The sequence below is a fragment of the Dicentrarchus labrax genome, unplaced genomic scaffold (assembly GCF_905237075.1).
Source record: "Dicentrarchus labrax unplaced genomic scaffold, dlabrax2021, whole genome shotgun sequence".
Taxonomy (NCBI): domain Eukaryota; kingdom Metazoa; phylum Chordata; class Actinopteri; family Moronidae; genus Dicentrarchus; species Dicentrarchus labrax.
In genome coordinates this window covers 14,599,751-14,612,785 of record NW_026136707.1, presented here as the reverse complement: position 1 = coordinate 14,612,785, position 13,035 = coordinate 14,599,751, and the positions used below count along the sequence as shown (strand labels likewise).

The 13,035-nt window shown below is 40.7% G+C and overlaps 2 protein-coding genes across 2 annotated transcripts; both read left to right on the top strand.

Moving 5' to 3' along the window:
* The first annotated feature begins 1,310 nt into the window (after positions 1 to 1,310).
* si:dkey-238d18.4 (TBC1 domain family member 15) lies at positions 1,311 to 7,304 on the top strand. Its single transcript, XM_051405586.1, has 10 exons — positions 1,311 to 1,877; positions 3,154 to 3,339; positions 3,456 to 3,574; positions 4,118 to 4,221; positions 4,709 to 4,776; positions 4,909 to 5,055; positions 5,359 to 5,449; positions 5,693 to 5,841; positions 6,276 to 6,417; positions 6,515 to 7,304. Exons 1-10 carry the CDS (start codon positions 1,667 to 1,669, stop codon positions 6,681 to 6,683), a joined length of 1,386 nt encoding a protein of 461 aa, XP_051261546.1. The 5' UTR covers positions 1,311 to 1,666; the 3' UTR covers positions 6,684 to 7,304.
* A 787-nt stretch (positions 7,305 to 8,091) lies between these two features.
* Positions 8,092 to 13,005, top strand: LOC127366538 (heat shock cognate 71 kDa protein). Its single transcript, XM_051405572.1, has 9 exons — positions 8,092 to 8,232; positions 9,670 to 9,874; positions 10,038 to 10,243; positions 10,553 to 10,705; positions 10,792 to 11,347; positions 11,480 to 11,682; positions 11,812 to 12,010; positions 12,129 to 12,361; positions 12,527 to 13,005. The coding sequence occupies exons 2-9, from the start codon at positions 9,670 to 9,672 to the stop codon at positions 12,719 to 12,721; spliced, it is 1,950 nt and encodes a 649-aa protein (XP_051261532.1). The 5' UTR covers positions 8,092 to 8,232; the 3' UTR covers positions 12,722 to 13,005.
* The last annotated feature ends 30 nt before the right edge of the window (positions 13,006 to 13,035 follow it).

Here is a 13,035-nt window from a genome sequence, read left to right as displayed (position 1 = left end):
TGTGGTGAACTTAAAAAAAGGGAAGTTGGGAAAAAAAGTGACACTGACCACAGTATATTATTTCATTTCACAGTTTGAGGGCAAATATTATATATTTATGCATCAAGAATTTGATATTTGTTCCTCGTCATTGGAAAATAAAAATACTGTAAAGTGAAATTATGCTGGCTATAATGACTAAAATTAACTTGAAGCTTCTGTGTATTTTCACACCTTTCGAACTACTCTTTACACAAACAAAAATAGCTCAGAAAGTAAGTTTGCACAAACGCACGTCACATTAGGGTAGCCTAATATGTGTTACATACCCAAAGAAAGTGCGTATTGAACCAGCCAGCACAGGGCTTTTTCAGTTAAACCAGATTATTAGTGTTTATGCTTTGGAAAGTGGAACCTTGACCCTTGAACATTTCAGTAAATGTTATAGGGCAACCCTTTAGTTGTGAAAGGAAGGGAACCACATTTTGTGTCATCCAGGAGGTAATTAGTGTTGTAAACGGAGTATTATGTTTATTCAGCATCTTTACAGTAAACCCATGTTGATGGCCTCTTTGCTCCACAGACTAGTTTCAATAATTTCCTGTTGAAATTATGGTTTAATCAGACATACAATCCTCAATGTGCATAAATTGAAAGCATTTTTAGTTGCTGTAATTGTTCTTGTGAAAGAAACAAACAAGCAAATCTAAACATGTCCTCTCAAGTGGATGAGCAACGGGGAAAAGCAGTAAGCAAGCCTAATATTAACATGTTTCTCTAATTAAGAAAATAATTACACCACAACTAGAACTGTGTCTCTTGTTTCTAGTTAAAAATCTAAATTCAAAGTAGGAGCAGATGTAGAGGTGCCACCCCTGAAAGAGGCCTGGCCAGTCAGTCAAATTTACACATTCATTTAGATTAAATAAAAAAAATAAAAAATGTGTTAAAAAGTTCAATGAAAAACACGTGGATGTATTTGGAAAAGTGTCTGAAGATTTGCATATAAAACATAAAACGTATTGTTTTGTAATATATTGTTTTTTAATGCCACGTTTTTCTATTCAATACTTCACTAATGTGGTACAGTAATGCAATGATTTGGAGTTCAAATATATTAATTTGGGGATTTTCCCAGCAAATATTGCTGTCCCCCATGAACATTTCCCTCTTCAAAGTAAAGAAAAAGAATGATGGATTTGTTTTGGCACACACACACGGCTTTTATTAATACACAAACTGTTCCTGGAAACCTTTCTGCTGTGCTGGATGTTGTTGTCTTCGATAAATAAAACCACTAGGTGGAGTAAGACACTCTCAAAAATCCAATGTGAACTTTGGCACCTAAGTCCGGACTCCACCTGGAATGTGGGCCAAACTCGGATCTCAAGGTGCAGTCATATGACTCCCAGATGGACGAATGAGAGTCAGCGGGGGCTGTAAATGCGTTTCTGAAAAACTACTTCAACAAAAGTTTTGTGATCTTGATCGATTTGACACGGCTGAAAATAAAGGAATAAGTCCTGGCTGGTTTCGGTTTCAGCCCAAGCTCAGCACAGGGAGATGGGAAGCGACGGGAGCAGTCTGTGGGGATGACTGAGGGCTGTCTGTTGTGGATGCGGCACGTCAGACGAGCTCTTCTTCACCTGTGCGTGGCTTGATCGCCGACGGCCTGCTGCAGGCGCAGATGGAAGATCTAAATAACGGGAGTCCACGGCAGACAGCGGGAGAAGAGACGAGCTCCTCGGACAGTCACCGGCGTGATGTCCGCTTCCAGAGGAGAGTTGCAGCGGTCAGCTCTCCTTCTCTGTCCGCCGCACGTCTCACCTTACCTGGGGTCATGGACGCTGAGGGAAGGGTCGACGAGTCAAGACTGAGGATGCATATATTCAAAAACGGTATATCTGTCTGTCTGTCTGTCTGTCCTTCTGTCAGTCATGTGTTGATGCAGATATTAGGTAATCACGTGCTTTGCACTTGGCATGTAATGTCAAGTTTAGGTGCATCATTATGACAAACTTCTTCTTTATTTATATTATATTATATATATTTCGCATGCAACAAGTGTGGCTCAGTTTTAACCTCATACAATAGAAAGTAATGATTGAGGTCAAAACAGGTCAAGGAGAAATCTTAAATAATCCTATAAGGCCCATTAAGAAATACAAAATCTTTGCTAATCCAGTGAAATTCACGTTTGAGGGATTATTCATACATTTCTGTATCCAAACAGTGTGAAATGCTATGCAACAACAATTTGTCTAATTGAATAAAGGAGGTTAAACATTTCATAACATAAAATATGGCTTAAGTATGGAGAGAAATGTGTGTGCCCAGGTGTCTACACATGCAGTATTTTGTTGTTACAGTTTATAATTTAACAAAGATTTCTATGATGAGTGTCCAAATGCATCAACCAAGAAGATGTCAAGTGATGCTTTGCTGCAGGGCTTTAAACTGAGACACAGTCAAGCCATTCTCTGAAATTGATCATTTCATTGTACATCGGACCCCCTCAAGCAAACAACTCCAGTGTGACTCCAGAGATAAAACAACACATGCCATTCCTAAGGAGCAGAATAAAATCACATGAGGTTCAACAGTCAAACAAAAATATTCAGTGTGTGATCCTAAGAAATGAGGATATGCCTGGATTAATGTTTCAGAGGTGGCTCCTCCGCATAAATGTGTTAAAACAGTTCTTATACTGTCACTTAGATGGTCTTGGTACCACCTTAGCATGCTGATTGGCTTTTTTTTATATAGCTGAAAGTCCTGAAGGCTTCAGCAGAACATTGGGCACAAGACAGTCTAGTTCTCGCTGGGGTAACACATCACATTCTATCTACCATCCATGAGCAGGAATGTGGAAACTCTCTTTTTCTGTGGCCTTTTGACCTTTGTGCACATTCCATCCCTACAAACATGAAAACCAAAGATTAAAGAACTTGCAGAGCAAAACATTACATAAGATATCTCAAATCCTCATCTCAAATCCCAGTGAAAGCAGGGTAAAGTTCACCAAATTTTGGACCAGTGTTTCTCTCCTAAAGATTCTCTCTGTTTTCAGCTGTAAAGCTCTAATTCTTCCACTTGGTCGGGTGGTGATTGGTTTGACTAAATGATAACAGCTGAAATAACCTAGTGAGCTAAATGTTTTCAATCCCTGTCCAGGTGGCGTGTCTCCCTCTGAGCGTGGCCTGGTGTGGCGCTTTCTGTTTGGGATGTACCCATGCAGCTCGACGGCTTTAGAGCGCTCTTTGCTGCAGGAGCAATTGGTTGTACGTTACCGGGTCATGAAGAGAAAGTGGCAGCAGTTTCTACCTTCAGCTGTGCAAATGCACCTCAACGGCACTGATGGTAAAACTCCAAACATGCACCAACTCTGTCGCAATGAAGGAAATCATATTTCACAGCTTTCACTGTTCTGCTTTCTCTGTTTTTAAAATGTCTGTGACCATATGATCTTCATCCAGCTGAGTTGGTGGCAGCGGTCAGGTACTTTGACCAGAGGCAGGCACAGGCCCAGCAACAGACCCAGGACCAGTCAGAGGAGGTCAGGGACAGACTGGCTTTCTTGGAGCTGCAGGCACAGGTTAGATGAGTTAGATATTAGTAAGTTAGTTTGTTAGTGTAATTCTAATCTATATTTATCTTTTCTATTTCATATGTACTTCTGTTTTTATTTCCAATAAATTTTATTTGTTAGATTTCTGTAGTTCCATTAAATATATTTTCTTTGGCTTTGTTTGGTACAAGAGAAAAGCAAATAACTTTTTAAAGTGGGAGGAGTGAAGTGTGTTTAGGGAAATTACACAACAGGATCTAATTTTGTTAAACAAACAGTGGTATCATTTGACCTCTGTACTAGCTGAAGTGTTTAACACCTCTGTCTGGAGAGTGAGTGCAGCTGATAGATTTGTGCATACAGATATTTATACTTCACAAGCATCTTTGACAGAATGATACTCACTTCAAACTACTGACACTAGTTTACAGCCTGTACATTATTATTCCCTTTTCTAGTGCAAGACCACCACAGAATAAAAAATAAGTGTATTTAAATGTATGGACTCCACTAAAACAATTAAAACTGAGATCAATATCAATTGTGTCTGCATTTCTTTCCTCCCACCAGATATTGTTTGAGCGGGTCATATTTGACCAAGCGGAGCTGCGGGAAGCCATACGAATCATTGACAAGGATGTACCGAGAACTAACAGAGACCTGAGCTACTACCAGTGAGTGATTGTGATACTTTAGATATGAGTCGAGAGATAGTGTGTTGGATCTGCTGACCCTTGATGTGATGTCTGTGGGAGTAAAGATCCATACATTTAGTTTTAAGCAGCTAATAGGGGTTATTTACCTCAGTTGATGCCAAAAACAAAAAGCAATAGACGGTCATGTTTAATTTATTGGTATTAACTCTAACACAACTAACTCTAAAGACCACATCAACTAAATTTGGGACAAAATCTTATAAAATGGGGACTAATTTGTGTCAGTTTGAGGGTGCTTGACATGAGAAAGTTTGAAAGCCACTGATCTCAAGTATGTGCTATGAATTTAGATGAAGATTTAGAGTAAAAAACGACTAAATTGGATATGGAGTCTGAGATCATTTGCAAAACATAATTCAATATTGTAGTTGTTGTAGTTTATAGTTATTATAGTTTCTGCTAATTCTGCTTATTTATGCATTACTAATAATGTATGTGTCTGCAGGGGTGAAGGTTTGGGCAATCTGTTGGTGTTGAGAGATATCCTCATCACTTATGCTGCTTTTCATCCAGGTAAACAACAAGGATAAGCCTCCTCAGGTTCATTGACACTGACTAGATCAGACAGCACCAGAGGCTGTGTGGTGTGCCATAAAAGACACTTACTGTTTGTTTGTGCTCCACTTGTCTTGATTGTTGATCCAGAGGTCAGTTATGCCCAAGGAATGAATGACCTGTGCAGCCGCTTCCTGGAGGTCCTTGACTCTGAGGTGGACACTTTCTGGAGTTTCTCCTGCTACATGGAGAAATTCTCCAAAGACTTTAGGGCTGATGGTCTGCACAGGAAAATAGGTGAGATTAGCAAACAGAAATGCAACTTAATGTATAACAAGTGTTATGTTTCCAAGATATGCATGTTGTGTAATAAGATTTGTTCAAAACAAAATTGAGACCTCTAGTGGTAAAACAAGGATATTGAAAGTGTATCTCCAAAACAATAACACAACACTGGGCCAAAACCATAAAAAAACAGTCCCTAAACTAACTAGAAATAAAACTATTCACTACAGATTCCACTGCAAAAAGCACAGTTTATACATTAGTTTAGATACTGCAGTATAAGCATATGAAAGAGTTGTGTTTAATCTGTTTTAGAGTTGGAAGCAGCCCTGTTGAAGGAACTGGACCCTCAGCTTTATGCTCATTTGGTCACAGACAACATGGAGAGCTTCACCTTCTGCCACAGGTAAATCTGCGCATATGTTTGGTACCATTCTGTATTTTCATTCTCTAAATTTGAATATGGGTTTATATTCCATGTGCTTGTTTTGTTTATGTGTGTGTGTGTGTGTGTGTGTGTGTGTGTGTGTGTGTGTGTGTGTTGTGTGTTGTGTGTTGTGTGTGTGTGTGTGTGTGTGTGTGTGTGTGTGTGTGTGTGGGGGTGTGTGTGTGTGTGTGTGTGTGTGGCATGTGTTGGCCCTCATTTAAGGTGGCTGCTGCTGGGTTTCCAGAGGGAGTTTGAACACAGTGACGCATTACGTTTGTTCGAGATCTTGAGTTGTGATCATCTGGAGCTTATCTCTCAACAAGTAGACAGAGCCCGTTATCAGGAAAGGCTGGCACGAAAATGCAGCACAGGTGAAACACAGAACTTTGTTGGCAGTATAAATAAGGCTGAATGTAGTTAGTTACCTCTGTTAAATGTCTGACTTTAAAGGGGACCGATTATGCTTATCCTTAGTTTCTGCCATATATACTGTTACAATGTTGATATTGAACAAGGCGAAGTGTCAAATTATGGGGTAAACGTATGTAAAACAAAAACCATATGAACAAAAAGCTGCCATATGAAGAGACTGCTCTGAATGCCATGATTCCAGTGTTTTTTCTTCAAGCTTTTTCAGTTGTGAAGTAAAGCTAGATATTTACTGATATAAGATAAATAAGGATGTTGTTGAAGAGTAAATCATGCAAAGCTACTCTAGTAGAGTCTCAGACTAAAAAGACAGAGCTGGAGCATTATAATTAGCATAATATTTTAGTGATATGTCTCTGCCTTGTGATGTTCGCAGATGACAGTTCACAGTCAGAGCTGCAGGCCATCAACACTGACTTCACCTTTGAGCTCTTCATCTGTGCAGCCATCCTGTTAGAGAACAGAGAGTCTCTGCTGCGGTGCCGAGATGATGTACAACTCATACAGTTCACAAACAGGTTTGTCTGTATATTAAGGCATGAAAATCTCATCACAAACAAGGGATTGTGTATTTGTTTATGAATGTATTGGTTACACCTTTGCCTGTTTGAGCAGCCTTCAGAGAACACTGGACCTGAACAGCACACTGAAGAAAGCAGAATGCCATTTGTACAACTACTGCAAGCGCTGTGCTTGGGACTATATGAATGGGCGGTGCAGAGCACACAAGAGCAAACAAGAAGACTTTCTTTATCAACTCCGCAGTTTACTTATTTTAAAGTGATAGCTACTATTTAAATACCTGATGTGACATCCAAGACTCTTTTGAAACTGTAATTTGTAACAGGGGCCATAAAATCCATATTCCCCCTTTTCTTTGTTTTTTGATGGCACATATTCTTAGTTTTTATTTCTGAGGGAAACACTGATGTATTAATGGCTGCTTACCTTCAGTCTGATCACTTATGGCTGTTCATTATAAATGTACAGTATTTATTTTATGAAAGTTGACCAACACAACCGTGAATATGAAAAGTTTAAGTTAAATGTCTTAGTACTTCAGACTCGAAGCTTTAAAGAATTTGTTTTTCCGGGTTATGCAATATTCAACTGCTAGAAGAAAACCACTGCTTGACAGGTGTGCGTGAATACCATGATCTGGTGTGTCGCAACAGGTGCTGTCTGTAACGGACTGCAGTTATATTTAATGCCAGATGGCCTGTGTGTCAAAGAGGCCTATGTAACAAGAATAGATGTTCAGTTTTTTAGCTCTGGCAGTGGGACCATGCAGTAAGGGGAAGGAAAACTTACTGCATAACAATGTCTTAAATAGAGAAGGAAACACATGCTGGCTATAAACAACCTGAAAAATGATACCTCAATAAAACTATTGAAGATTGTTTAATATGTGGTGTTTTCTTACACAGGAGGTCTTTAAAAACGGATTTTGAAATGTTATGCAAAAGATCTTTGCATAACACATTATAAGTTCCCTTATAGAAACATTACCACACAAAAGCACATGCCTTTGTGCAACTACAGTCATTCTCCCTCCCCAAAAGTAACATTTATTCACACACACAGCAGATAGATTGTACAGATCATCAGTGTAAAGGGACTGCACGTTTATCCGCTTTACTGTTTTTGGCATTCACCTGTTCACACATACTCACACAGACGGTGGAACAGCCATGCAAGGTGCTGGCCTGCCCATCAGGACCAAATTAAGGTTTGGTGTCTTGCTCAAGGACAATTCAATGTGTGGACAGGAGGAGCTGGAGCTCAAACCACCAACTTTGCAAGTAATGGACAACATGCTCTCGCTCCTGGCCCCAGCCAGTATGCAAATCATGTCACAGCTAAAAATGTGTATTTCTCAAGTGAGCTAATAATGTGACCTCTTAATTACAGCTTCTATACTGCAAATGGAATTAACATCTGGATGAGACATGAGGCTTTTTATGATCAAACGTGTTTAAGACAGAAGTTTCTGTAATAAAAACACGTTTGGTTTAGATGTCAGATAAAGCCCTATGTCATTTGACATTTTTAATTTGACATTGTGTTGCTCAGTAGAGAGCTACAGAGGGAACACCAAGTTTCTTTCAAGGAAATCCAGTCAATGAGCAGGGACATGGGCCTAGAACTTTCCTTGGTGTCACCTGACACCCTGATGGGCTCTCCCTGCATGGTACTCTATATACACTAGGGAGCAGAGACACTCGCCCTCTTAGTCCGCCTGCCAGGAGAGGGAAAGGAGTGCTGGAGAGGAGTGTGCTAGGCACCACTGTAACTCAGTAAACTCACAAGTCTTGAACGTCTGACAGCGCAAGGTAACCCCTTCTATGAGAAGCATTGCATGCATCCTGGCTTCATAGTCTGTCTTGCTTGCTGCTTTAAAAACCTAACTGCCAAATGTGAGAGGTATTCTCACATACGTCAGGCTTGCATGGTTTCTGTCAAAAACAATTGCATGACAGGCTGAAGCAGAATCCCCACAAAAAAAACCCCCACACAGTTCAATGGCTGTTAAGCAAACAAATGTCCCTTTGGATGATTTTAATGATTCCTTTCCATATCAAAACAGCGTCAGTTGAATGTCATCTTGCCTGCTTTTCTTAACTATACAGTATGGCTATGACAGAATTTAATACAGACCTCCTTCATATATGTAGCACTTTATGTAGCATGTTGTTTATATGTAGCAGACCAACGTGTTATTACATGGAAAGTTTCAGATGTGGGCGTAGGACAGGCAGTGAAGCAACAGAACTCTGTCAGCATTTTCTGCTCTGTGTTACGCAACTGGATAACAAGTGATAATTCAATAGTCTGTCAGTTGAAGCAGTTCTGGGACATTGAAGGAAGAATGTCTCTACTTCCACCCATTATGCAAACAGATGAAAAAATATCATCTAAAAATCTTTAAACTTTAATCAAGGCAGTTTTTTGCTTTTGCTTTATTTATTGAAATATTTAGCTGTGTGTTTTTGATTTCCTCTGCCTCTAAAAAAGTTTTATTTCCTGTCTCATTTTGCTGGGTTTGTCAGATTACGGCTGCATGCAACAAGAGGCTTTTGTTGAGTTCTTCACTAATCAAATATGTTACTGCACCTAAAAGCTGTAGTTTTCTGTGTGTATTTTTGGTTTTTAATAGGAGACAGGCAAGTCCTGCCCACTAGTCATTGATAAATAATCTCTTAATTTTTAGCCACCTTCCATTCATTGCCATGTGGATGTGCTCATACTTATTATAGTAACTGTAAGCTATTTGGAGCCAGCTGTTGGAAAATAGACACACCGATCACTATTACAGGATCAGTATTTAACATTTCACCAGCCTGACCGAGACACTCTAGTCTTATGTTGCTGAGAGAGGAGTGGAGAGAGAAGTGGTGTGGAGAGAGAATTAAAGAGTAGTGTGACGTACTCTCTCATCTCAAGTGTCAGGACAGGATTTGAGCCACTGCTCCATGGAAGCAACTCCAGCACTAGCTAAGCCTCACATGGCCATGCCAGATGCAGCTTAAGTAGATAAAAGGGAAAGGTACACCTTTATAAATACGCCTACAGAATGTTGTGGGTGTACATAGTATGCAGGTAGATGCACATTCTATAAGTACAAAACTATTACTATCATAAACATCATAATGAATAAAAATAATTCAGTGATGATGAATACATGCACTAATCTGGAAATACTGTCCAAAAAAAGGCCACAGTTACTAACACGTTTCTTTTACCTTTTTAACTTTTTTCTTCTATCTAAGATGTCTAAAGGACCAGCAGTAGGCATTGATCTGGGCACCACGTATTCCTGCGTGGGCATCTTCCAGCATGGCAAAGTGGAGATCATTGCCAATGACCAGGGAAACAGGACCACGCCCAGCTACGTGGCGTTCACAGACACTGAGAGACTCATTGGAGATGCTGCAAAGAACCAGGTTGCCATGAACCCAGCCAACACCGTATTTGGTGAGGATTGCAACACCAAAAACACAACAGACTCGGAAACAGTGATCCAAAATTATTATTTTCAGTCTCCTCACCATGTTAACAAGTTATTTTTTTGAGAAGAAAACTTAGCTTGCACACTGTGAACTTACAGTGTCTTGTTTGTCTCTTAAATCTCCCTCAGATGCTAAGCGTCTAATCGGTCGTAAGTTTGACGATGCTGTGGTGCAGTCAGATATGAAGTATTGGCCCTTCAAAGTTGTGAATGACTCATCGAAACCCAAGGTGGAGGTTGAATACAAGGGTGAGATCAAGACCTTCTACGCTGAGGAGATTTCCTCAATGGTCCTCACCAAGATGAAGGAGATCTCCGAGGCTTATCTTGGCAAGGTAGATCACTATTAGTGTATAACACTATGCTTGAAAGGACATAGGGTAGTTTGGTTTTATGCAGTCAAAAGCATGGCTATGACAAGCTGCAGCTGTCAGGAAACAGTATTTAGTATCTACACCTGTTTACGGAAAACCGTATCTAAAATCTAACACCTCGTAATCACACTAAGTTCCTTCGCCTCAAAATAAATTGTGAGAAAATGTTTCTATGAGTGCCTTGTGGCCTCTGACAACAGTTTTTAATGTTTGCAGCATGCTGACAAGACAGATAATTACGTAGTGACTCATGGTCTACTGTTTTTACAGCCAGTGAACAATGCAGTTATCACAGTTCCTGCGTACTTCAATGACTCTCAGCGTCAAGCCACCAAAGATGCTGGAGCCATCGCTGGGCTTAATGTACTGCGCATCATCAATGAGCCCACTGCTGCAGCCATTGCTTATGGCCTGGACAAAAAGGTTACTAACTAATAAAATAATAATAATACCATTCAAACCGTAACCAGATTTATGTTTCTATTTTTAATTCTTATCATTCATTTTAGGTTGGCAGTGAACGTAATGTTCTTATCTTTGACCTTGGAGGCGGTACTTTTGATGTGTCAATCTTGACCATTGAAGATGGCATCTTTGAGGTCAAGTCCACAGCCGGTGACACTCACTTGGGTGGTGAAGATTTTGACAACCGCATGGTTAACCACTTCATTGCTGAGTTCAAGCGCAAGTTCAAAAAGGAAATCAACAACAACAAGCGAGCTGTGCGTCGTCTGCGCACAGCCTGCGAGCGTGCCAAGCGCACCCTCTCCAGCAGCACCCAGGCCAGTATTGAGATCGATTCACTCTACGAAGGGGTAGATTTCTACACTTCCATCACCAGGGCCCGTTTTGAAGAGCTCAATGCAGACCTGTTCCGTGGAACCCTCGAGCCTGTGGAGAAGGCCCTGAGAGATGCCAAGATGGACAAGAGTCAGATTCATGATATTGTCCTGGTGGGTGGCTCCACACGTATCCCCAAGATTCAAAAGCTGCTGCAGGACTTGTTTAATGGTCGTGACCTCAACAAGAGCATCAACCCTGATGAGGCTGTGGCCTATGGTGCAGGTGGGTATCTTTATTTATGTTGTCCTCGTTTTCTAGTCATACTACTATTTTAGTATAAAAGCTGTCACGATCAAGTGGTTTATATGAAAGCTGTCTTGTCATCATGGCATTAGTTTCACCATTTGTTCACAGCTGTGCAGGCAGCCATCTTGGCTGGTGACAAGTCTGAGAATGTACAGGACCTGCTGCTGCTGGATGTCACACCCCTGTCCCTGGGAATTGAGACTGCTGGAGGAGTAATGACTGTCCTTATCAAAAGGAACACCACCATCCCCACCAAGCAAACCCAGACCTTTACTACCTATTCAGACAACCAACCTGGTGTGCTCATTCAGGTAGCGCAACCATAGTAAAGTAAAATTCCAGACAAATAACAGTTCATTCGTTATTGCCCCTGTGTATTGCAATTACTCCTGAGAGTATTCACTGAGGCATCAGAATTTGAATTAAGTAATTGTTTTCAGGTTTATGAGGGTGAGAGAGCCATGACCAAGGACAATAACATTCTGGGCAAGTTTGAGCTGACCGGTATTCCACCTGCTCCCAGAGGTGTTCCTCAGATTGAGGTGACCTTTGACATTGATGCCAATGGTATTCTGAATGTATCTGCAGTGGACAAAAGCACTGGAAAGGAAAACAAGATCACCATCACCAATGACAAAGGTAGATAATCACATTAAATCTTCAGGAGCATTACAAAGCTGAAAGAATGAACAGAGAGAATAAATGAAAACAAATATTGCACAGGAGGTAATGAGCCTTGTATTTCATATTCCCATAGGGCGACTGAGCAAGGAGGACATTGAGCAGATGGTGCAGGAGGCAGAGCAGTTCAAGGCTGAGGATGAGGCCCAGAGAGAAAAAGTCACAGCCAAGAACTCTCTCGAGTCTCTGGCCTTCAACATGAAGAGCACTGTGGAAGATGAGAAGCTCCAAGACAAGATCAGCCCTGAGGACAAAAAGGCCATTGTAGACAAGTGCAACGAAGTCATTGCCTGGCTGGACAGAAACCAGGTAAAAATGTATTGACTGAACGAATCGTGATGAAAGAGGTTCCGCTTTGGCTCACATTGTGAAGACAGAGTGGTTTCCTATAGTATGTTCATATCTTGTAAACAATGTGAAGCAATTTCCCCTCTTCCCTTTTGAAATAACTTCTTCATTCCTTCTGTAACCCAGACAGCAGAGAAGGATGAGTACGATCACCAGCAGAAGGAACTAGAGAAGGTGTGCAACCCCATCATCTCTAAGCTATACCAGGGGGGTATGCCGGGAGGAATGCCTGGAGGAATGCCTGGAGGAATGCCTGGTGGCTTCCCTGGTGGAGCTGGAGGCGGCTCCTCCTCTGGCCCAACTATCGAGGAGGTTGACTGAACACTCTACTGACAGTTTATCTCAGATCCCAGCATACACTTATTACTACCCTTTACTCACATATCCAGTGAACACAGGCTTATTTTTTTTTTTTTTTTTTTTTGCAACTAAATCTTACACTTGCACACAGTTACAATATCCAGTCACATAAGACATCAGTGTCTATTGGTTGTCTTCATTATTTATCTCTCCAGTGATGATTTGCATGAAGGGTAAAAAGGTATCTCTTTTTATCTGTGATTTCTAAACATTAAACCAATAAAGATCACCAATGGGATTCTGAATTGCAAAATTCACTGTGTGTTTCTTGTGAT

Coding starts and splice junctions, on each gene's coding strand:
- si:dkey-238d18.4 (XM_051405586.1), top strand. CDS start 1,667: ATGGAAGATCTAAATAACGGGAGTCCACGGCAGACAGCGGGAGAAGAG. Junction 5,056..5,358: donor TGGTCTGCACAGGAAAATAG/GTGAGATTAGCA, acceptor AATCTGTTTTAG/AGTTGGAAGCAGCCCTGTTG. Junction 5,450..5,692: donor AGCTTCACCTTCTGCCACAG/GTAAATCTGCGC, acceptor CCCTCATTTAAG/GTGGCTGCTGCTGGGTTTCC.
- LOC127366538 (XM_051405572.1), top strand. CDS start 9,670: ATGTCTAAAGGACCAGCAGTAGGCATTGATCTGGGCACCACGTATTCC. Junction 11,348..11,479: donor GGCTGTGGCCTATGGTGCAG/GTGGGTATCTTT, acceptor ATTTGTTCACAG/CTGTGCAGGCAGCCATCTTG. Junction 11,683..11,811: donor AACCTGGTGTGCTCATTCAG/GTAGCGCAACCA, acceptor AATTGTTTTCAG/GTTTATGAGGGTGAGAGAGC.